General features: G+C 42.1%; 1 protein-coding gene across 1 annotated transcript; it reads right to left on the bottom strand.

Annotated features, from left to right (window-relative positions):
* Positions 1–1,464: 1,464 nt before the first annotated feature.
* On the bottom strand, positions 1,465–9,853 carry LOC117532726. The gene is made up of 2 exons (XM_034196181.1): positions 9,782–9,853; positions 1,465–2,644 (listed from the first exon to the last, which is right to left on the bottom strand). The coding sequence occupies exon 2, from the start codon at positions 2,530–2,532 to the stop codon at positions 1,465–1,467; it is 1,068 nt and encodes a 355-aa protein (XP_034052072.1). The 5' UTR covers positions 2,533–2,644; positions 9,782–9,853.
* Positions 9,854–24,408: the final 14,555 nt, after the last annotated feature.

Raw genomic sequence — 24,408 nt, 5'->3', positions numbered from 1 at the left:
CAGAATACACGGGTCCTGTACATCCGCTATCCACACGGGGTGCCGCACTTCCACTCCCCCCACCGACACACACAGCACTCCTCTTCCTTTCATAGCCGCCAACTCTCCGGTGACTGTGCGCAGACGCACCGCTGTCGGCTCGAACATAGTCCCACTGGGCAACACCTCTGCTCTCACCAGGGTTACTGTAGAGCAGGGGTGGGGAACCTCCGGCCTCCGGGCCGTAGACGGCCCGCGAGACAATTGTGTACGGCCCTCGAGGTAATTTATAAACACACGCAAAAAATAACAACATTTAAGAAATCTAGACCGCAAACAAATTAAACAAGCGAGTTCCTGTTTTTCCTGGCCAAGGTCAGGGTCCTTGAACACAACACGAGCCATCACCATAGACTGTATATATAAATCATCACGTGGTATATGTCTTCGACCTTCTTTATACAGTCCGGCGCTGATACAGTCTATCTATGGTCTCGACTGACAGGGGTGCAGTTCTGCCGGAGAGCACCAGAACGCTGCTCTGGCACTTCAGAAACTGCAGTACCCATAAGGAGCTGTACACATGCCGCAGTTTTTGCGTGACTGTGTCTTTAGTTGTAAGCCCAGTGGCGATCTGTTCATCTGTCATACTGATCATACAGTCAATAACTTTGTTGTTATTAGCATCTGGTTAGCTAGCTATGCTATCGAATATAAAAAGCTTTTTCTACAACCAGTGAGGTAAAGGCACATCTTTATATGAGCAGCATTATAGTTATATAAAAAATAAGAGAATAAAGTAAACAGGTATAAAATACTATATGACAGTAAAACAAGTTGTTATTAATAAAGAAGAATACAGTTTGAAAGTGATTTGTAAAATATCCATAAAGAAAAATTAATCTGCTTACAGTTCTGTTTCATCTGGGTGTTGAGAGATGTATCCATAGATCTCCTAGTGTTGCTCTCAAAGTGCACCAGATTGTTGCTTTTAACTTCAACATTTTAAAAAAAAATCTTCCCTAGGGAGCATGCCCCCCGGACCCCCCTAGAGGAGGTTAATTCCCCCCCCCCCACACTTAAATCATGTTCACATGGATAGGAAACTAAATACATTTGCACACATCTTGTGTCAATATCTTTCTGTTTTGGTGGTCACGCCACACCGTGCACGTCGTGCATGCATGCACGAGTCATGGAGAGATATCTGGGTTAAGAGGTTGCTTTTTCTTTGTACAGAATGAAATGAATGGGCTGTGATTTTAGTTTTTTTAAGCAGAGGTCAATAATTTGTACGGCCCTCTGAGGATATTGTAAAAATTGAAATGGCCCTTGAGAGGAAAAAGGTTCCCCACCCCTGCTGTAGAGCCTGTGTCCACCAGTGCATCGCAGGGCACCCCCTCCACCTCGACAGGAACATAGCAGGAGTCCCCACCAGCACGGCCCACCGCGACGACAGGCTCCACTCCGGTGTTGTCATCTTTTTCAGGAGGGCGTAGAGTCTGGCTCCCCCTGCTGTGCTGTCGGGCTCCCTCCGCGGATGTCTGAGTCGGTGGCAATAAAGCTGTGGTTTGTTTGGGGAGTCTTCGGGCTTGGTTCCACATATCCTCCTCTATGCAGGCCCCCCGTCGTTTCCCTGGTGTTCGCCGAGCCTTGGTGCAGTCTCTGGCAAAATGTCCTGGCTGACCACACTCCCAGCAGACTCTGGTGTCTGGTCTGTGTGTTGGCTGCAGAGAAACAGCCCTTATCATCTCTGTCAGCTCGGTAACCCATGCAGGCTTCTCCTCCTCCGCTCCTAGCAGCTCCACTCCACACGTTCTCCCTCTCCACAGCCATCTCCAAGGCCGCCTGTAAGGACTGTGGATGCTGCAGCTGTACCTCGACCCTCAAGTCCGCAGGCCGGAGGGCCCTGATGAACTGATCACGTGCCAGCTCACTCTGTACTCCGGGTGGCATGTGTGCATACGACCGCCGCGTCAGGCTCTCCACGTTGTTAGCCAGTGCACGCAGCGTCTCTCCAAACTCTCTACAGCGGTTACTCAACTCGTTCCGGAGCAGCTCTGGCGGGAAACACTGTCCAAACCGCCTCTTCAAAGCCCCCGCTAACGCTTCATAGTTGAGTCGGTCCACAGGGCTAAGTAGTAGCAGACATGAAAGAGCCTCTTCTGTGAGGCACAAAGCTAGCTGTAGTGCTTTAGTCTCTACTGACCACCCCCCGGCATGAGCAAGCAGTTCAAATTGGGCATGGAAAGCCTCCCAGTCTGCCTTACCCGAGAATTTGGGTGTTTTCACTGACCCGGCGGCGGCTGCGGCGGGTTGATGGGCGCCGCCATTGTTGTTTACCTCCAGCTTGGAAATGGCGCGAACTGCCGCAGAAGACGGAGACATTCCCGCGTCTCTAGCCATCCTCACCGCCGACTCTCTCAGGCGCTCTCTCACCTCCCGTGCACTCATGAACTCCTCTCTCATGTCCTTCGACCACCCGCATGCTCCATCTTCCTCTTCATCACTACTGTGTTCCTGCTTCACTCCCATCTTGCTGAACTTATCCATCCCCGCTAGCTTACCGGCTAGCTCCGTGACGCAGTTACGACTCTCGTCCGGATAGACGTCCCTTGTTCGAAAAGTTCACTTCTGACACCAATGTAACATTCCCAAGATGAGTCGGAGATAGGGCTGCAACAAACGACTAATTTGATAATCGATTAATCTATCGATTAATGAAACGATTAATCGACTATTCGGACTATTACTGTATGCCTTGCACAATTTCTCAAACGCTCTTATTTAGCCATCAACTTTTAGATTTAGCTTGAGGTTGTTTTAGGCATGTGGAAACTAACAATGAAGACAATAAAGATAAATACTTGATTCAAAAATACATATTATTAAATTAACTAAACACATTTTGAACAAAATTAACATAGCTTTTAATTTAAATTAAATAAATAATATTTCACATCAAAAGAAACAACAATGTTTTAACAAATCGTATTAAATAATCTGATGACAGAACTGTAAACCGAATAGCTGAAACTTTAACAAAATAAATAACTCAGTTTCCTCTAATCATTAACCTGTTAAGCCCGAAGGTCCCCGCCGGCGGGGACCCTGGGTCTTTTTTTCACGATACTGTGTCTCAGGGGATCTTAATATTTAAGAACCTATTAATGTGTTATACCAGATTAACGGAAATAATCTCAGCTAACTGCCGATACAAACCATGTTTACCAAAACAAAACACAAGTCTAAATTACGAAAAATGCTAACGGACATTGGCACAGAACTCAAGATAAAAGTACCCTTATTACTTATCATTAGGGGTGTAACGGTTCACAAACATTTCGGTTCGGTACGTACCTCGGTTTTTTAGTCACGGTTCGGTTCGGTACGTTTTCGGTACAGCAGAATTTTTTTTCACAAAACAAAACATATATATATTTTTTTTAATTATTATTAAACTGTGGATAATGTATTCACTCAAATAAATACAAAATATAATAAAATAAACATTAAGCTGCAGCATTTCGATGAACTGAAATAATCTGTATTTGAACTGTACTGTACTAGCACCTAAGCAGCCAGTTTGACATTATGACTTGCTTGTCATTGTATTTTCATGTTTTTTTTAAAGAAAGATGAACTTGTCCACCGCAGTACTTTTCCCACAAAGGTTCATGAGAACTTAGTTCATGTGAACTCTTTAGTTCTCATGAACTAAATACAGATCGCGTTCACACACCGGAATAAATCCCTGGGGGTGGATTAGGCAAATTAAGCCGCTGACGTCACTTCTTCTTCTTCTGCTTTGGGTTTACTGGCAGGCCGCAAACCACTTCACGGCGTATACTGCCGCCCAAAGTCCCCGGCCGGAAGTCCCCGGAGTTGGGGACTGGCTTCAGTAGAAGCTGCTGGGAGTCCCAGCAGCTTCTACTGAAGCCTTCCGAGTAAATCGCCAGAACGCCGACACCTCCTCATCTCCACCGCTCCCATGTTTTATTTTGTGTTGCCATAAGTTAGTCTCTCTGCGTTTCTGCGCTGGGCTAATGCTAATGCTAATAATGCTAATGCGAGGATAATAAAATGGCGGCTTCACAAAACTTTTTGGGAGTTTTGCGGGGCGTGGTTTGTAATCCGCCCAGCCAATCAGAAATATAGCTCTTTTCTCACAAAAGAGCCGGGTAAAAAGGTTCTCATGAACTAAGATCGCATGAACCTTTGTGGGAAAAGTACCGCGGTGTGAATGCGCCTATTGCTTGCCGAAAGGGCAGATCTGCTGGCACTAACAATGTCTCCTGCTGTGGAGAACACCCTCTCTAGGGACAGAGGTAGCAGATCTGCTGGCACTAACAATGTGTCCTGCTGTGGAGAACACCCTCTCTAGGGACAGAGGTAGCAGATACAGCCAGGTAGCGCTTTGCTAACATGGCAACATAAGGATATTTGGCGTTTGTAATAGCTTTGGCTCGGTCTGAACTCTCTGCGAGTGGTGGAGGCTTACATGCTAGCGGGAGTTGGGTTTGCACTTCAGTCATTTTCTTTTGGTACCGGTGATATTCACGTTCGGGTGATGCCTTTTCAAGAGTGTGCAAGTTTGATGTATTGCCAGCCACGTAACCAATTTTAGTTGAACAATGCCGACAAACAGCTTTGGTTCGGTCCACCTGTCTTTGTCCGTCATCCTTGTTCGTAACTGCGAAACCAAAATGTTCCCAAACCGGAGACTTCAATGATGCTGGAGGATTTTCGAGCTCAACTTTATTTGCGTTCGCCATTAATTTTCGACAGTTCCTCAAATTACTGACTACATTTGAACGCATCCCTCTGACCAGCTCTCATAGAATGCCTCTCTTCCAATGAAATGACTTGCTCGCTCTATGACGCGTTGAACCCAATGTGAGCAAATCACTCTGAATGCTGCGACGCAGCACCTGAGATTACTTCCAAGAAGTTATTCACGTTCTCAATTTTTTTTAACGTTTAACGTTATATTCGTTCGGTACACTTCGGTACACATGTGTACCGAACCGAAGGGCCCATACCGAATAATTTCGGTACGGGTACGTGTACCGTTACACCCCTACTTATCATAGCTGCACTTACAATATATTCGATTAGAGCTGAGACTCCATAGATTATGTAGGTATATAGTATCATCACTGAGTGATTCGGACTCGCGACAGGGGAAGCAAATACAGTCATCACAACACGTACCTTTACGAAGCTTCTAGGGAGATCGTCTCACAAGTAGCTGTCAATCTGATCAAAGTACGTGTTCAATGGCATTAAAATGAGAAAAAAACGCGGCTGAATCGGTTAATCCATAGGTTCTTAACGTCCATGTATAAAAAACTGATTGAATTTATAATCCATAATTCCATTTGTATGTAAAAATCGGAGAGTAAATGCTAGCTGCTAATGGTAGCCACCACAGCTAGCTGCTGCTTCCGGTCTCGGCGATGCAGCAGTCTCACACATACACATGACCAAATAAGGACTATGTGGGAGCTCCCCTCGATTCCATTGGCTCTGACTGTCAGAAAGAGATGTCACATGTCAAAATCGAGCAAGGGGGGCCAGAGATATGGAAAATCCACCCAAATGGCCCCAGAAGAGGGTTTTTTTTGCTAAATCTGTCTAAAAAGGTCAAATATCACTTGTTTTGCATCAATCTTGATACAGGGTACTTATTATATGTTGTACTTTGGATTCCTAAAGCTTTTAGTCTACTAACCCATCATCCAAGGTTAGTTTTCACTATAAGTACAAAATATTTTTTGGACGGACACTTTAATTTACAGTTTTTTACCATGTTCAATCTGAATTTTCTTTAAAATAAAAAACATCTATATAGAATCTGACTTTTCTACATCCAACTCACAGGTTTATCATTACTTTGAGAAAAAAGATTATTAATTTAACCCTTTTAGAAGGGAAGATATGGTCATTTGTTCTGGGAATGTCATTTTCGAGCCTGAAACCTGAAAAACAGGCTCGGGGTTTAACAGGTTAACCCATGTTTGAATAATGTAGTTAACTCCGTGTGTTGCTGCTAGCATACATAACACCTGACGTGGAAACATTACTCGTGGATGGAGCTACAGAGCTGCTAGAAAGACAGTCGAACCCGGTGCATTTCTCCGTCTGGATGTGGTGCACTTTTGATAAATGTTTAGAGAAATTGCTCGTGTTACCGCCCTTACATGCTAAACTCTTATTGCACTTTTGGTAACGAGCATTCTCCCAGGCATGAAAACGGGTCAGGGGTGAAAAAGGTGAGAAGGATATTATCCCTCTAGGGGGGTCCGGGGGCATGCTCCCCCGGAAGAACATTTTGAATATTCCATATTTTAAAGCATCAATCTGATGCATTTTGAGATGCATTTTTTTTGCCAACCTGGGGAGAGCTGGAGAAACTTAACTTCAGCCATGAGTCAAAAATATTATGGCCTCCTTACTAAGTATTATCAGGGATGCAAACTCATCAGGTATGGAAAAGGTGACAAGGACCCGAGCCCCCCGACCCCACGGAATATCGGCTTTAAAATGAGGAATAACAGAGGATTTTAGCAGTCAAAACAACTAAAGCAGCAGTGTTAATAATAATAGAAACGCTAAAGAGTCACATCTAATAGAAATATATAAAAGCATTTATTTTAATTGTGTAGCAGTCAGTTTATAATTTTGGCAGCACTGTTGAGCATTTTGAAAATGTATTGTCATGCCTCTGTGCAAGGCTTAGTCTTTCTATCTTTATGGCATCTGGTGTAAAGTAACTAAATTCATAAACTCAAGTACTATAGCCTACTTGGGTACAATTTTGAGATACTTGTACTTTATTTAAGTATTTCAATGTTTTGCTACTTTGTTCTTCTTCTCCTCTACAGTTCAGAGGTAAATGGTGTACTTTGACTCCACTACATGTATTAATATCTTCAGTTACTTTACAGATGTGGATGAATGATGTGAAATCTAATCAAGTGTTGAATTAGACTTTAGTTCCACCTGGAGTAAATCCACAAGCTACCCTGCAGTATACAAAGTCATTCAAACTAGCTGCACCTTTACCAGCTTTGAGAACACTTTCATGATCAATCATTATAAAACACATCATATATATTATTCTGAAATGGACCAATCTGCACAACGACTACTTTTACTGTCGCTACTTTCACTATATTTTGATGAGAATACTTTTCTACTTTTACTTGAGGAACATTTTGAATGCAGTACTTTCACTAACAGAGTATTCCTACACTCTGGTACTTCTACTTTTACTCAAGTACAAGACCTGAGTACTTCTACTTTTACTCAAGTACAAGATCTGAGTATTTCTGCTTTTAATCAAGTACAAGATCTGAGTACTTCTACTTTTAATCAAGTACAAGATCTGAGTACTTCTACTTTTACTCAAGTACAAGATCTGAGTATTTCTGCTTTTAATCAAGTACAAGATCCAGGGCTCGACATTAAGGACTGCCCGATGGCCCGGGGCCATCTAGTATTTAGCTCGGGCAATGAAGCCTCACCTGCTGGTTGCCCGATCGGCAATCTATTGTGCCAGTATCATGCAGCTTGCGGATCCAGTAATGAGTGACCCGACAGTAAAACTAAACATATCTATAACTAGTTTAGGTAGTTTGAGAGGTAATTAAAATAGCTACGTGTGATATTCTAACCTGAAGTGTGTGTGTTTTGTCCGCTCACCGCTGCATGTGATCATGCAGAGCTGCGTGTCCACTCGTCAGCCTGCTCAGCTGATCTCTCTCTCCCGTCAGATTAGACTTCACTCGCGTTTATGTCCATATCGATCAGATTCAGCTAGTTCTAGCTAATGATATGACTACCTGTTTATTAAAAGACACCTACACAATAAGTGTCGCTATGCAACTGGGTGAGGCCACAAAGTATAGCGCAGCATTATGTATTTGTTTACATGCCCACCGGAACCCCGAGGCATTACCAACAGATCAACGCACAATCAACCCACACAGGACATCTCTTTCTCCACATTACGTGTTAGACATTAGAATTGACTATTCTCGTCTGTCACATACTCTTTTGTCTGTCACATAAGTGGCGCAACTGAAGCGGTATTGCGCTAAAGGGAAATTATTTTGACCGGACATTTAGATTTGCCGGCTAATGGGAACTATGACGTCGCCATTTTGTGTGCTTCGCGGATGCGCTCGGCTCCTCTCGACTGCTGCTCGGGTCTGCTCGGTCAGCTTCCGGATGAGGAGGCATTCGTTCGACCAACTTACAGTAGATAACATTACAAACATTTTTAACAGGGGCCATACTAGTGTAAATAATGTTTGTTTTGGCATTAATAACTGAATGTAATGTTTTCTACTTTTTTACATCTGGGAAGGCATTTGCCTTCATCAGATGGAAAGTGTCTTGACCAACAACTTAAGTGTTTCTTATAGCTATGCAGGGCATGCAAGCGAGCAAACACAAACAAGAACAAACAAACAAGTGAAATGAAGAATAAAATTGAAATTGTACAATACAATATTGTGGTGGTTCATCTTATAATTCAGTCTAGAGAATGCACCAGACAGCATCTAAGACCTGCAAAAATCTACATTTTCTAGGGGGACGGAGGCCCCCCAAACCCTTCGTGCCATTTCGTCCGCGCGCATTTTTCAGGGCAATCTCTATTGAGCTCAGGGCCATCTGTAAATTAGCTTAGATGGCCCACAGGGCCATCTGTAAATTAGCTTAGATGGCCCACAGGGCCATCTCCCAAAATCCTTAATGTCATGCACTGAGATCTGAGTGCTTCTACTTTTACTCAAGTACAAGATCTATACTTATACCACCTCCGTTTATAGCCTATGGAGAAAAAAAAAATATTAGAAAACGAAGGCTAAAGCTAACGTTAGCAGATAGTGACAATGTATGCTAGCTAGCTAGCTCAACGATAATATTGCGACAGAAAAACTTTTCAGTGCACATCACGCTCTGCGCTCCGACAGGGAGCTCTGCTCTGAACACCCGTTCTAACAGCTGTTCACCAGCGGTCCAGTCTGTACCACAGTGACTCCGGACCGCACAGTTAATATTAACGAACGCACCCGTAGGTAATGTGGCTGCTGAAGCTAGACCATCATCGCGGAGCGGCAGAGCAGACAGGCAGGAAGACTCGAGCACACAGCTCGAGCTGCATTATAATATATAAAAAAAGAACACCATGCGTGTCATGACGGCACATAACAGCTCGCGGCCGCAGATTACTCCGGGTCCCAGACCCCCCCATACCCCAAAAATATTTTTATTGCAGATCTACATGAATCACACAAACGACCTATTTTGGATTCAAAACGGCGAATTTCGCCGAAAGGTGAGTGATTTTCATGCCTGTTCTCCACATCGAGACGGGTAAAGTTTAACCACACCTCGGAGCGCGTTCTCTCCGCCATCTCCGCAGTGTGTTGCTGCATGTAGCAGCTGCGTGTGTGTAAACTGCCCCGCCCCCTCGCACACAGACGGGGGAGAGAGATCTCGTCTGATCGAAAATACATCATAGATGCATTTGTTTGTCTTTTTGCATATTAGAAACGAGTTGGTGACACTAAGACTGCGATATAATGTTTTTGTAGCAATAATACATGACATATATTTTTTAAATGTCTCCAGTACCGATAAAAAGACCAATAACGTTGGAGCTTAACGGCGCGTAAAACACATGTGATGACGTCACCAACGAATCGACGACTGAATTAGTTGGCAACTAATTTGGTAATCGATTTTAATCGATTAAGTCGATTAGTTGTTGCACCCCTAGTCGGAGACAGGCTTGTAGTTATTAGGCTTTAATAACTAGTATTTGAAGACAGATGATAACAGGTCAAGTACACTTCGTGGGTTCTACTGCACACTCCACTCACACTAACACTAGAGATGGGCGAGTCATGATTCATCCGGATCATTAACCCGGATCCTAGTAATGAGCCGGTCGTGACGAGTCTCCCTCTCGATTAACCCGAGTCCTTTGAGTCCTACACCTGATGTGACGTAACAATTAAAACTATAAATTGCGTCACTCTTTACTCTCTTTATAACGTGTACAATCACATTACAACGTTGTTGTATCCAGAGATCCAGCAGACTCGTCGCCATGCACGAATCAACAGCAAATTCAGCCCCTCCTCCGGCTCCCGCGAGAGTCCCGTGAGCCGTGAGTCGTTGGACTCGCGGGAGCCGTGAGTGAGCCGTGAGTGAGCCGTGAGTCCGCAAATCTCTGAGTCTGCTGCGACTCGTCGAGGGAGCCGTGGGACTCGCGGGAGCCGTGGGACTCGCGGGAGCCGTGCGAGCCGGAGGAGGGGCTGAGTCTGCTGTAGATTCGTGCATGGGGACGAGTCTGCTGGATCTCTGGATCTGCTGCCTGCTATATGTTACGGCTCTGAGTCCTCGTAGGCTACTGGTCTCTCTCGATCATTGACCTGGATTCACGGATCCCGCGATTTTTTCCGGCTCTAAATTAAGTTTCAGTGTAGACTTCTAACAAAATGGTCATGTTGTGCAACAGTCTCCTGTAATAATATCTGCATTTCCAATAAGGATCTTACTTGGAAACTCGTTTATTTTGAACATGGCACACAAAAAGAAACAAATGATAGAAAATTGCAAAACAGTTAGAATATATAAAATGTAATTATACAATTATTATTATTATTATTATTATTATTAAATGAAAACACAATTGTGCAAAATTAGCTTAAGTACAGGAACATATTAAAATAACTATATACATATAATGCAAAACACTTATTTTTTAAAATGCACACACACACACATGTTTTATTAAAGCAAAAGACACTGTGTAGCGGAGGTTAATGTAACGTTAGTTTAATATGCTGGTTAAATGCAACAACTTTTCGGTTTCACCGGTAGGATTTCTACGGTCTTGGTCATGCTGACTCATATGACTCAAATGACTCGTATGATCCGGATCTCTTCAATGATTGACTCAGAAGACTCCGAGTCCATAAAATGATCCGGATTTGCCATCTCTAACTAACACTAACTTCTACCATACCCATATATATAGCACTGTCTACGTCACAACTCCCGCCCTCCCCCGTCCGCTCCACCAACCACAGGCCCACACCTCAGCCACCATCACGGTGCAGCTCTATGATTGGCAGAGAGACGGGGGATGCCTAAGTGACACCCTGAGTAGCCTATCAGGATCGCTACAATACTTTAATAATAATTGTGTTAAAAATAATTATTTTAGCAGAGATTTGGACCAAGCATGTATGATGTAGTAATACAACAACTATTTTAGTTCATACACTGTTACATTAGCTAGTCATGTTAGCTTGTAATATATAGAACAGAGCTAACTAGCAAGTTAGCAGTTTATGCTATACTAGCTGTTGGCTACTGAACATTAACAAACTGGATTCCGCTGTAAGAAAGGTGTGAAACTTTACATTAAACTTGGCGACAACACTGTGACACACCGCTGCATGTTTATGTGTAATTCTCCCGTGTTGGAGACGAGAGGGTGGGGGCAGCACTGCAATAAGCTGTAAACTAACGTTAGCAGCCACCTGTTAACCTGTAAAGCCCGATTGTCCCACCGGTCGCAACATCTTGCAAGAAACAGCATCTCGGGGCTTCTTAACATTTAACAACCTATTAATGATGCTTACTCACGGGAAGAAACTTATGGGAAGAAACTCAGCTAACTGACGATATATTAACCATTTTTACCTAAACGAACCACAAGTCTAACACCAAGCAACAGCACTTAGCGAAAACAGCTAACGGGGCTAACTTTAGCTTTAGCACAGAACTGGCTAAAGCGATCTTTTCTACTTCATGCTATCTGCACAAACGTATCATATGAAAGCTGAGATTCCACATATTCCCTTAAAGTATATGTCTTATCACTGAAAACTCACTGAACTAGAAGAAGAAACATAACCGTAAATAAAAAAGTAAACTTTCACAAACTAAGGATTATCTAAATACATGTTAAACTCCATTACAGTTGCAGGACTCACCTGATCTTAAGTCTTCCATTCTCTGTTGACGTCCCGCTAATCATATTAAACGGTAGAAATAAAATATCAATCCAAAAACTCCTGGAGCAGACAGAGTGAGCAGCTGCGCATGGAGACCTGATGGAGACCCGCTCAAACTTCTTCTTCTTTGGTGTTTTTTGGCGGTTGGCAAACCGACCAGCACAAACTGACGTGGGTGTTTCAAATTTGAACGACAGGCGCGGACAGTTCTCATTGGCAGGTTTCTTCGATGACGTTTATATTAACCAATCACATTAAAAGCAACATGTGAAGTAGCCAATTTCAATTTGTTTCTGTCAAAAGTAAAAATATCTCACATACTCACATAATGCGCAGAATTAAGTCATTTAATAAATGAAAGTAACTGAAATAAATCATATATATGTGTGTGTGTGTGTGTGTGTGTGTGTGTGTGTGTGTGTGTGTGTGTGTGTGTGTGTGTGTGTGTGTGTGTGTGTGTGTGTGTGTGTGTGTGTGTGTGTGTGTGTGTGTGTGTGTGTTAGGGTGGCCATACGTCCGGTTTTAGGTCGGACAGTCCGGTTTTCAATGTCTGTGTCCGTCTGCCGGCGCAGCCTTGAGCCGGACGCTCATTTGTCCTCCTTTTGAGGTCATCCCTATTTTATACTTTTAGGTTATTAAAAAAAATAGACAATTATACAAAGAAATACAAATAATAAGTTATGTGTAAGTATATACCCCCGTAAGACTTGTGGTATTACAAATTATTGGCTGAATGCGATGTCAAATAAATATCTTGTATTTCATTGGTTCATAAACGTAAACAATTAGCATGTGCTTCTTGACGTCACGTTCACCGCAGGGCACTGTGGCAGAGAGTGACGTTAGCGCTAGCCGACTAGCTCATGAGCCAACTCCACCTAGTTAGCGGTAGGGTTAAACCGCAGAAATGCGAAACGAAAGACTTCATTTAATCCTGAATGGTCGAAAGAGCATGGATTCCTCACAAAAAGCCGAAAGGACGACTTCCATGCTTTTTGCACGTTGTGTCGTTGCGATGTGGACGTAAGCAGCAAAGGAAAAGGTGCTGTCGACAGACATGCTAACACAGATAAGCACAAAAGCAACGATCAAAGCGCAGGTGCCTCTTCACTTTTATCGTTTTTCCGTGAAGCTTCATCGCCTCAAGATGACAAAATCTCTGCTGCAGAACTTTGTAAAGTTTATCATGCCGTCAAGCATCACCAGTCATACAGGAGTGTAGACTGTGGAATAAAAGTTGATCGCACAATCTACAACGACTCATCAATAGCAAAAGGGATGACCTGTGGAAAAACAAAGGCCAAAGCTTTGTGCGAAAATGTCCTAGCACCCTACTCTGTCCAGACGCATGTGGATTATATAAAAGAAAATGAACTGCATTATTCAGTGGCAAGTGATGCATCAAACAAAGGTACGATCAAGTGTTTCCCCATTGTACTGAGATATTTTCACTTTGAGGAGGGCGTGAAACATGCACTGTTGGATTTTTACAGTGATAGCAACGACAAGTCAGAAGCTATAACAAATCAGCTGCTATCTAAACTGAAGATGTCTGGACTAGATGTGAAAAAAATGTCAGCATATGCAGCAGACAACGCCAGCGTTAACTATGGAAAACACAACAGTGTTTATCAGAAACTGAAACTGGCTCAAAAAGACGTGCTCGCTGCAAACTGTTTAGCCCATATTCTGCACAATGCAACAAGATATGCAGCAAGCAACTTGGATATTGACATTGAAAATGTTGTGCTTAAGGTGTATAGCCATTTTAGCATCTCAGCTAGCAGAACGGCGCAGTTGAAGGAATTCTGCGCGTTTGTGGAAGTGGAGGAATGCAATCTGCTGCGGCACGTTGTCACGAGATGGTTGTCTCTGCTGCCATCTATTGACAGAATTCTGAAGTGTTGGAGACCCCTGACCAGCTACTTTCAGAGTCTAGGTGAGGAGGAATGCTCCAAGATGTTGTGGAAATGCTTTGGAGAGGATGGTAACGAAGTATCTGAGATGTATTTTCTCTTCCTCAGTCACATTCTGAAAGTGTTTTCAGACTGCATTGAAGCACTTGAGGCCAAATCATTCAGCATAACCTCTGTGTTTAAGGTAATGACTGAACTGAAAGGGAAACTTGAGAGAAGGTTAAAGGACACATTTTTTGGCTTTGCTGTGAACAACAAACTCAAGCAGCTAACCCCTGATCTCGCAAAGAAATGTGAGGCTGATTTTCTTGTTTTCTATGAAAGAGCCAAGAAATACGTGAGTGAAAGGTATGACTTCTCTGAGAACAGCTTTCATAGTAAAGTGTCAAAGCTTGGCCTCACAACTGCTGTGTCCTATGGAGAATACAGTGATGCAGTCCAAGCCTGCAGCCTGAAAGACATTGACATGGATGGACTCTATGAGGAATATGGCATGGTGGAAGCTATTCTCAGCTCTTCAGCAATGGAAGGATGCCACAGTGAGGAGCGGTATCTCAAACTGTTTTCCAAAGCAGAAGTCCCACTTGTGAATCTGAGGAAGGTCAGCGCCTATATCTTCTCCTCCCATGTAGCAATGCCCATACAGAACGTGTGTTCTCAATGATGACCTCAGCATGGAGAAATGAGAGAAATCGTCTGGATGTGGACAGTGTCAAGGCAGAGCTGCAAATTTGTGTCAACTTCACATTTGAGTGCACAGACATGTACCAGAGACTCCTTACAAACAAAAAACTCTTGAAGCAGCCAGGAAAGGGCAAAAGTATCGAAAATAGACATTCAACTTGTGGTTAGTACACTAGTCTCATTGTGTTTTGAGTGTGAAGGATTCTGTGAAGCCAGGATAAAAACTAAAAGATAATCCCAAAGTGTCCTCCTTTTTGGTGTTATGGAAATGGCCACCCTAGTGTGTGTGTGTGTGTGTGTGTGTGTGTGTGTGTGTGTGTGTGTGTGTGTGTGTGTGTGTGTGTGTGTGTGTGTGTGTGTGTGTGTGTGTGTGTGTGTGTGTGTGTGTGTGTGTGTGTGTGTGTGTGTGTGTGTGTGTGTGTCCTTGTTTACAAATAAAATGTATTTCAAACAAGGACTACCTGAAGAATGTCTCATTCAATTGCAATACATGTAATGAATTCACCATGCACAGTCCAGAAAAATGCAATATCAACCCCCATACCCCCAGTTCAGTGCTTCTCAAAGTGTGGTCCGTGGACCACTGGTTTTATAATCTGTTCTAGAAAAACTATGTGTTTTTTTATATTTGTGGAGTTAGGTGGTCCTCGAGTGTCTTTTTATTGGTTAAGTGGTCCTTGGTGGTCCCTGTTGTGTTCGGGTCAAATCTGACCGATTTACAACTTTCATCAATCATAAGTAGACAGTAGACATATGAAAATCGAACATATGAAATCGCTGATCACCACTTTCATTGAATTTTGGATGATTTAGTCAACTTTGTAACACCGTGTTCCCGGTCAAAAATGACCGCCATAAAGAAAAGGAATTAGTAACCATCCGGATCAGATAAAACACACACACATACACACACATACACATAAACACACACACTAGATGTGTTCCCCCCCCCCCTTATGACACAAACACACACAGTTTATGGCGAGTACGGCAAATACAAGTTGTAACAAGCAGTAGCGCTGAGCAAAGTGACTAGAAGGCAACCACACACTTGTAAAAAAAAACACACTTTATAAAGTCAGGCAACACTAACCAGGCTTCGTGTGATTCTATTTATTTGTACCACTTTGACCATCCGTTCGCTGTTATTGATCATTGTGGAGATATACAGTGCAATAAGCTTCTTAGTGCAATAAGAACAGGGACGTTAATCTACGTCGGTAATATTGACTTTATTTAATACAACATTTACGGTACAAGATTTAATCATACAGCCCATGTAGTATAATATTTTACAAATTATGAATTACAGCAAACATGTGCAATATATCCATTATTACAGCTCCGTGGGATGGCCGTAAGGGGTCCATTCTTATTGTGCATCCATGGGTAAAGATCATAGATAAACGCATGTAGTACTGAACACATAACATGAACGTGCCGGGCGTTCATAATGCCGAGGGAAATAACTCTCAGAATAACGTTATTAGCACATTTTACAACTTGATGTCCGAATGTTTTTAACAAGGGCTATACAAACGTTCATACTGGGTAGTTTATTTAGTTTAAAAAAAATTATCCAACGATTTACAGACCACTCTTTCCCCATGTAAGTCAATAGGAAAAAGTGTTTCCGGGCCCAGCAACCTAACAGAAGTGTAGTACCGCCGTTTGGCCACATCAAATATTTTCCTCTGAGTCCGGCACACTTCCTGGGGGCTTTTTACAGCAGGCCAGGGGGTTCATTTCACAACGGGGGTGCATAATTTGACACAACACCGGTACTGGAGGAGTGAAAGGCCTGAGCCAGAGGGTGTTTCTCAATGTCGAGTACGCTTGCTTGGTAGCACATGTCTTCCGAGTCACTTGCTTCAGAAGCGAGGCAAGAATACTTCCTGGCATTCGGAAACGAAGAGTGGAACAGGCGAGAAAGTGTGCAAGTGTGCTTCATATGAGAGGCCCCGCCTTACAATTTCCACCACAGATTTGGGGAAATTGGTCCGTGCGTAAAGCATTGTGGGGATTTTAAGATGCGGAGTCTACACATATGCAGCCTCGAAATTTCTCCCTACGAAGTACGCCGGGCTCGGTATAATTCCAAGTATCCTGGACATTGGAACAGTACTTCGGCGGGACCCAATGACGTACGTGCTACTTGGCCGTCGGCTGAAGTCTTTGCAGTGCGACTGTTGGCCAAGACGCAGGAGACGTGAGGCGACACAGCAGTCGTGTTCCGTCGGGACGTGTTCTTTGGTGTCAGGTCGGTGTGTAGGGGCCTTAAGATGTGTGTGTTTGTGTGTTGTTCTTTGTGTCTCTTCCTGCTTCCATTAAGAGTGATTAATGCTGTTTATAATCAATGACCACAGTCCGTCATCATGGCCTTTTTTATTACATTAATGAACCGAATGATCTCTAATAACTGTCTCATTATCAGAGTGACTCACGGTACCTGCTGAAAGAGAAGAAAAACACGTCATGTGATCTCTGACATCATCACTGTCAGCAGTGGTGTAGTGGGCGTTGGACGCGGGGGTACGCCGTACTCATGATCTTTTTTTCAATAGTCTAATAAATATAAAATCATTGCCAGTCTTATCAGTTGCAAGTGTGTATTTGTTGTAATAATGACAAAAACATAATACATTTCACAGTAATGGCCTATAATAAAAAATAAAAACAATTTCCTTCAAAAATGATGATTCGTCATCACGCTCGTGACCCCACAGCGAGCTGGGGGTATGTCAGTGACACACCCACGGCCAGCTCACCGCCCGCCGATTTTGCGGCAGCTCTTTCCCTCAAGAACGCTAACGAAAAAGCTCTATAATGGAAGGAAAACGTTTTTTACTTGACTTCTTTTCTAAAAAGAATATAATTCACAAGAAGAAAGAGGCTAGCAGCACCGAAGCTACAAGTAAAGCTACTACTACATCATCAGAAGAGCCGCATAAAGACGTGAATAATGCTAGCTAACGTGCACGTTAGCTGCGCTAGCAACGTTCCCCTGGCTAGCTCAAGTTCACCTTTCCCAGAGGTATGGACGGAGGAGATGTGGCAGAGGAAACAAGAGGCTACCCGTGGATAGACTGCAAAGCTGGGAAACTGGGCTGCTGTTCATCCATTTCGGATTTATCAGTCTTCAAAACACAAGGTGTGTGTGTATGTGTGTGTGTGTGTGTGTGTGTGTGTGTGTGTGTGTGTGTGTGTGTGTGTGTGTGTGTGTGTGTGTGTGTGTGTGTGTGTGTGTGTGAAGCAGCGCTGTCTGCTTATTTGCAATGTAGGCTAGGCCTAATCAGAATAATTTCAAATCCAGATTCAATGTTGGTATTAGCAGGCTATATTTTTCGTTTCGTTTATTTAATAAGTTAATTTCAGGACAACTTTGGGAATTTTGTTTGTTTGTTATGAGTTTTAAATAGATTTTTTGAAAGTGGAGATAGAGAGAAGCAGCGCTGTCTGCTTAGTTGTAGCATGTGCAATTTAGGCCTATAAATTGTTGTAACTTATGTGCCAGTTTGCCCATGGTTTTGAGTCTATGTGTGTGTTGAGCGCAGCGCCGTCTGCTTTTTGAAGTACAGTAACTAAAGTAGGACTAAGCATACCGGTAGTTTCTGTGGACCTGCATGTCTGCCCGTTTTGTGAGTGCACTGCTCGCGTGCGCACTTGTGTGGCATTGTTTGGGATGACCTAATTAAAATAGCGTCCCCCCAGTAAAAAAATCCCCACTACACCACTGACTGTCAGAAACTGAGAACATCTGGACGATAAATCATAAGAAAACATGGTGTAAGATGTGTGTGTGTGTGTGTGTGTGTGTGTGTGTGTGTGTCTCTTGCATAACAAGTCCCCGATGCATTATCTGTCAGATACAGTCCCTTTATGATAATATATCACACACACACACACACACACACACACACACACACATACACACACATACACACACACACACACACACACACACACACACACACACACACACACACACACACACACACACACACACACACACACACACACACACACACACACACACACACACACACACACACACACACACACACACACACACACACACACACACACACACACACTCTCTCTTTCCCAGCAACCTAACAGAAGTGTAGTACCGCCGTTTGGCCACATCGAATATTTTCCTCTGAGTCCGGCGCACTTCACTTAAAATGCCCAATCACGTTGAGTTATTTCAAATGTATCATTTTTCATCTGTCCATCAAATATCCCAACTGCCATTTCACCTCTGGCTGCTGTGGAGACTGGACGTGTCAGCGGAGGAGAGTCTAACACTAACACTAAGTTAATACAGGTAAGTTATACACAAACAAAACGTTTTTAACAAAGTGAGCAGATATACTGTCATAATGTGAGCAAGCTAGGGGTCTAAATAAATATGTTTTAACTTAAATAAATATTTTTTGCCGAGTTGAACAGCTAACTATTGTTTGAATTTAGCTGCCTGGATGACAATTATTTTTCCTTTAGGCCGTTCTTCTTCTTTTTTTATTATATTTATTTTTAATTTAATGTAGATTACACTCTTTTCTGTGACCGTAATTCTTCAATCGGCATTATATTGATAGCATTAGCAGGCTAATCTAAATGTAATCTAGCTACTTTGGCTAGGTTTCATTGTTCGGCCAGACGTGGCGGGAAATTAAGTGCGAGTGAGAAGACTGAAAGAGGCTGCGTTAATATAGTCTCTTACAGTGCAAATAAGTAACTCAGCACGAAAGTTATTTATTAGTAGTAAGTGTACACTACAGTTGACCTGTTTCTGACTAAAAACACCAGCCACTACTCTATACTTGCAAATATTATATTGTGTAGAAGGGAGATTTCATATCTGCCTCTTGTCACTACGGCAGTTGTGTATGTGAGACGCAGCGTCACTCACGCACTGCACGTCAGGCCTTCCCTTTCGATGATTTGATTGGTCGGAAGGGAAGGGCCAGCGAGCTTTCCTTCCAACCATTCAAATCGTTGGAAGGGAATGACTCTGAAAAGTCTTAAGAGCTGTGTTGATCATCAGATTTAGCATGCAAAACTAGAAGTGTTTCTCCCCCCCCCCCCCGTGGTTCTATTAAGCATATGAGCAGGGGTTACATAGGACGATGCTCTGACGTCATCACCCTCGCAAAGTTAAACAAAACTATATGTTAAAACTTTACTTTACAGATCTCTGTGACCGGATACCGTTTTTCAGCTTAGTGAAAGTGTGTCTGCTCCGATCAGGGGCAGGTGATGATTCAATCGTTTACAGTAAAATGTACAGCATATTGGCCATAATCTCGCAGCCCTACAAATGTACTGAGATTTCCACACAAATGTTCTTTAGCAAGTGTGCAGAGCAATTTTGATTTAAAATATAAATGTGAAGGTTGGATATTTGTAAACATTTTTGTGTATACATAAATAATTCAAGATGTAAATTAATTCCAATTTATCTATAGTACTTTCTATTTTTATTTTGTCATTTAGTGGCATCAATGTGTGCATTTGATACAGATAACGGAGCAGTTGCTTTGGGCCTCATATACAGCATAGCCCTTAAGGTCAAATCATGAGATCCCAAACCTCTACACAGAGCCCCCCCACATATCAAATCCCAATGTAACCCCTGCATATGAGTCAATATCAGCTTAAGATATGAAAATAAACTCCTCAGCCTCTGTATTAAATGGAGTGTAATTAGTTTAAGAATTTAATTAAATATAGAGTTTCTGTCAATAATTAATGTACATTTTTAACAACTTATTAGTTTTGTTTTGTATTTCACATGATGATTTGGAACCTCTTGTTTTGCAGACTCTTTTTCTGAAACATTGAATGCTTTTTTTTTCTTGTTACAGGTGCATGCAGATATTAAAAGCTGATTGCCACAGCGGGCCTCCGTGAAGCAGGTAGAATAGCTGAGTGTTCCAGCAGTGGGCTACAATGGAACATGTTACGTCAAACTTTGATTGCCGCTCATGTGGTATCACTCTGAAAACTGTTAAGAGCTATGTAGATCATTAGATTTTGCATAGACATGAAGCAAACACGTACTACCCATGTTGCTTCATAGACTGCAAACAAAAATTCATGAAGTACACTGCCTTAAAATCTCATGTATATCGTTCTCATAACAGACGTGTTTCACAGGTAGATGATTCACATAGATCATTTGTATGTGAGGATGTGAATTGTAAGAAGCAATGCACAGATTGCAGAGGTGGAGGTGCAGGAGTGTAATGTAAAGACAATTCTTTAGCCTATGTTGTCTAGAATTTCTTGAAACCACATGGTCTTTGTCTTTACTTCCTCAGACTTCTTGACTCTGAAATGACATAAAACATGTCATTTCAAACTGAATTGAGAATTTTCAAATATAATCCAAGTAATCAAATAGAAGCTTTAAAATAGTTAAATGTATTCGTTTCGTTACAAAATCATTTATTTCCATTGTGTTAACAGTGACCCTAACCCTAACCCTAACCTTGACATCTTAAAGAGCAACTTGCAGGTTATTTTTTTTACTACATTTATGCTTAACCTTGCCTGAAAATTATATCGCGGATTGGGCAGAGAAGGAGTCCGAGAAAGTTGCTCCCCCATGTGACGTAATGACGCATTTGACGTAAAAAAAAAGCTGTTTTTAGTAGCAGAGCTCAAAACGGCTCCTTTCCCTCTGAATTCCTGCCAGTAGTTTGTAGTTGGTTTGAGCGGTTGTGATTTAGTGAGCTGGTAATTTTACATTGTATTTCACCATTTGTAATCATGGTGAGCTGGTGTTTGTGCAGGTTGCACAAACTCCAGCCTGTCAGGACATCGAGTCCACAGTTTCCCTAACAGGAAAAGGACCGCAGCTAGCTTTCGTTCCTGGGTGTGTTGTGCGAGGTGCATCCACCTCCCTGCAGCACATACTCTCCACAGCTGAGGCCTGTCAAACAAAACGTTTATCAGGAAACCGTATTACATCTCTCTCCCCCCATTCGCTCCTCTCTCTCCCCCCTACGGTACACAGCACCGTAAGACATAGTGTGGAGTTGCATTAGGTAACGCTGTGGTGACTGTACTGCTCCAGCCGTCTCCTTTGTGTTTGTTTGTTTCCCCCTGTCTGTGTTGTGTGTGTGGGCGTGGTGGCTGTCACTCCTGGCTCCCGGCTCAACCTCCACTCACCTGCTGCAATCAGCTGTGCACCCTCCCCTACTACACACCTGCTTTCCATCAAGCCATTTACAACGGCATATCAACGGAGGCTCCACAACCTTTCTCCGCCTGATCGTTGTAAAACCACAGTGGTATAACTTCAAGGCTACTTAGCATTATAGCTATTTTCTCATACCTGGATGTTTTAGCGACGCGACTGACGTTAGCTAACATTAACTGTAGCTAACGGTGGTCACTGACAGCTGCCCAGCTCTCCACTGGTTCTCCTCACACCACAGCTCCATTTCTCTCCGATGGCCGTTATTCCTTCTAATCCTTGGCTGCTCCTGGTCTCTTGGACGCCTAGCAGGCTCATAATTATATGGTTTTGGTCCGTAATATGCATTCGAATATTTATTTTCAACCTCTTCTGTGTCAAAACTAGCATTGTGATCCATGTTTATTCATAGGTTAGACCGGCCGCTCTCCATCATGTTACGTCACACGCGGGAGTCACGTGGGGAGGCTTTTTTTATGCGGAAGTAAAAATGTTTTACAAAAACAACGCCAGATGTCACTGTAGTGTATATTTATGTATATTTTTGGGAAAATCTAGTGTATACAATACATAATTTTCCTACACATTTATTCACTGGTGTGTCTAACCTGCAAGTTGCTCTTTAACATCCTTTACGATCTGAGATTTGTTTTTGCAACTCAAATTGTTTACTTTTTTTTTACAGGAGTTTTAATACCAGAACAGGTTATCACTTTAAATCTCATACTTGAACATTCTTTTTCCAACAGATGCATCTTCAAAATCAATTCTGACAAGGGGACCAAAGTGAAGAGAAAGGAAAAGGGGCGCCAGCATGCAGTCAATCCAAGGGTGCTGAGTCTGATCACCAAAATAGCTCATTTTGAGTGGACCGAATAAAAAGTCATCACAATGATGTGAACTACAATCTGGATGATGTTGTTTTTTTGAAAATCTTTTTTTTCGTTTTTTTGCTGACATGGCACGTTCAGCACATTATATAAAAGTACAGGACAGTTTGTCTGTTGGATGATGGTTTTATCTTTAGTTTAGTTTTCCACTTTCTTATTCAATTCCACAAATTACATTTGAGTCCAGTGAAGTGTTCCTGAATGTTGTTCATATATATATATGCCTTGACTTCACATGGTTTGAATTTGACAGAATAAATACCACAAATGTGGATTGAACTCTGTCCTGTCTTGTTTGTTTTCCTTGTGCTAAAAAAAAAAAGTAATGTAATTTAGCTTACACCATAGAAATATATGGGTGCAGCACTACAGCTTGACAATTAAAGTCAATTTAACATTACAAACTGAGAAGGTCTGAGGGGGGGTCAAAGGTAACAGACAGTCAATGCTTGTTTTTGTCCCTGCAGAGATTTCTCCACTTTCTCTGATTTTTATTTTTTAAATACAAATAAAAAATTGTTTAAATGATGAGATAAGGTATAGGACTTAATTCATCCCGAAATAAATGGTTGTGCCAGAGTTACACAAATACAATAAACACAGCAGCATAATAATAAGCTGTACACTAACAGTGCAGTAAAAAGAGCAATTCAATAACTACAGGAAACAGATGGTCACATAATTCATGTAAATATTAACATTATTTAGTACATGATAAATTATATTGACTCAGACTGTAGATTTTGACAATATAGTAAGGTAGGAATTTCATGAAAACATTTATTTACTTTTGTTTCAACATTGGATATTTTGTGTTTGTGGTGGATTCAATCGAATATAGAGACAATTATTTATATTAAAATGTTTTACTTACATTTTACATTTTTTTTAGTTGACTTTTTTTACAGTTTTGTTTACCTTCAAATTACAAAGAAATATCTTAATGTCTTATAATAGTAATACACTTTTATATTACGAGTTACATATTTAATTACAGATAATACTTTTTATTTTACGTACATCTGCATGTATTTTCTGAAAGTGCAAAAATACTGTTAATATTATATAGTAAATCTACTGTAAAAAAAAATTCAATAAACGTTATTTGTTGTTATTGTCAAAATACTTAAAATAATGTTTTGGGTTGTTAATTTATAGTTAATATCTGTCATTTTACAGGATTTTGCAAGTTATTTAAAAAAACATGATAATTACTATAAAAATGTACAGTTATTTCCTGTAAAATTACGATCTTTTTTTACATTGTAGGCTATATTTAGGTGTTTTTTTGTAAATAACCGACGGTATCAAGAGGAAGTTAAGTCCCCTGGTTTGTCCCTTATACCCTAACTGCGCCATGAGACAACTCAAAATCAAGTTTCCAAAATCCGACACTGAGGTGTTCTTAACGCACCGGCAGATGACAGCGCTGACAAAGTGTGTTTCCCGCAGCGAGACGCTACAATACTCATTGTGGGCTTATCATATTGATTCGGCCACAACAGAAAAAATAAAAACAAACTCTCGCTCTCTCCAGAGGGGCAGGTCAGCCAAAAAGGCCAAACGGGCCGTTGCCCGGGCAACATTAGCCCCTACCTGTGCACGTTCCTGGGCCCGAGGGTGGGGCCCACCTTGCGGGTGGGCGTGGACTACAAGTTTTCAGTGCTGCGCGGTGCTGTGGTTTTGTC

Source organism: Gymnodraco acuticeps, unplaced genomic scaffold (genome assembly GCF_902827175.1).
Source record: "Gymnodraco acuticeps unplaced genomic scaffold, fGymAcu1.1, whole genome shotgun sequence".
Lineage (NCBI taxonomy): Eukaryota > Metazoa > Chordata > Actinopteri > Perciformes > Bathydraconidae > Gymnodraco > Gymnodraco acuticeps.
This window is presented reverse-complemented; position numbering and strand designations above follow the sequence as displayed.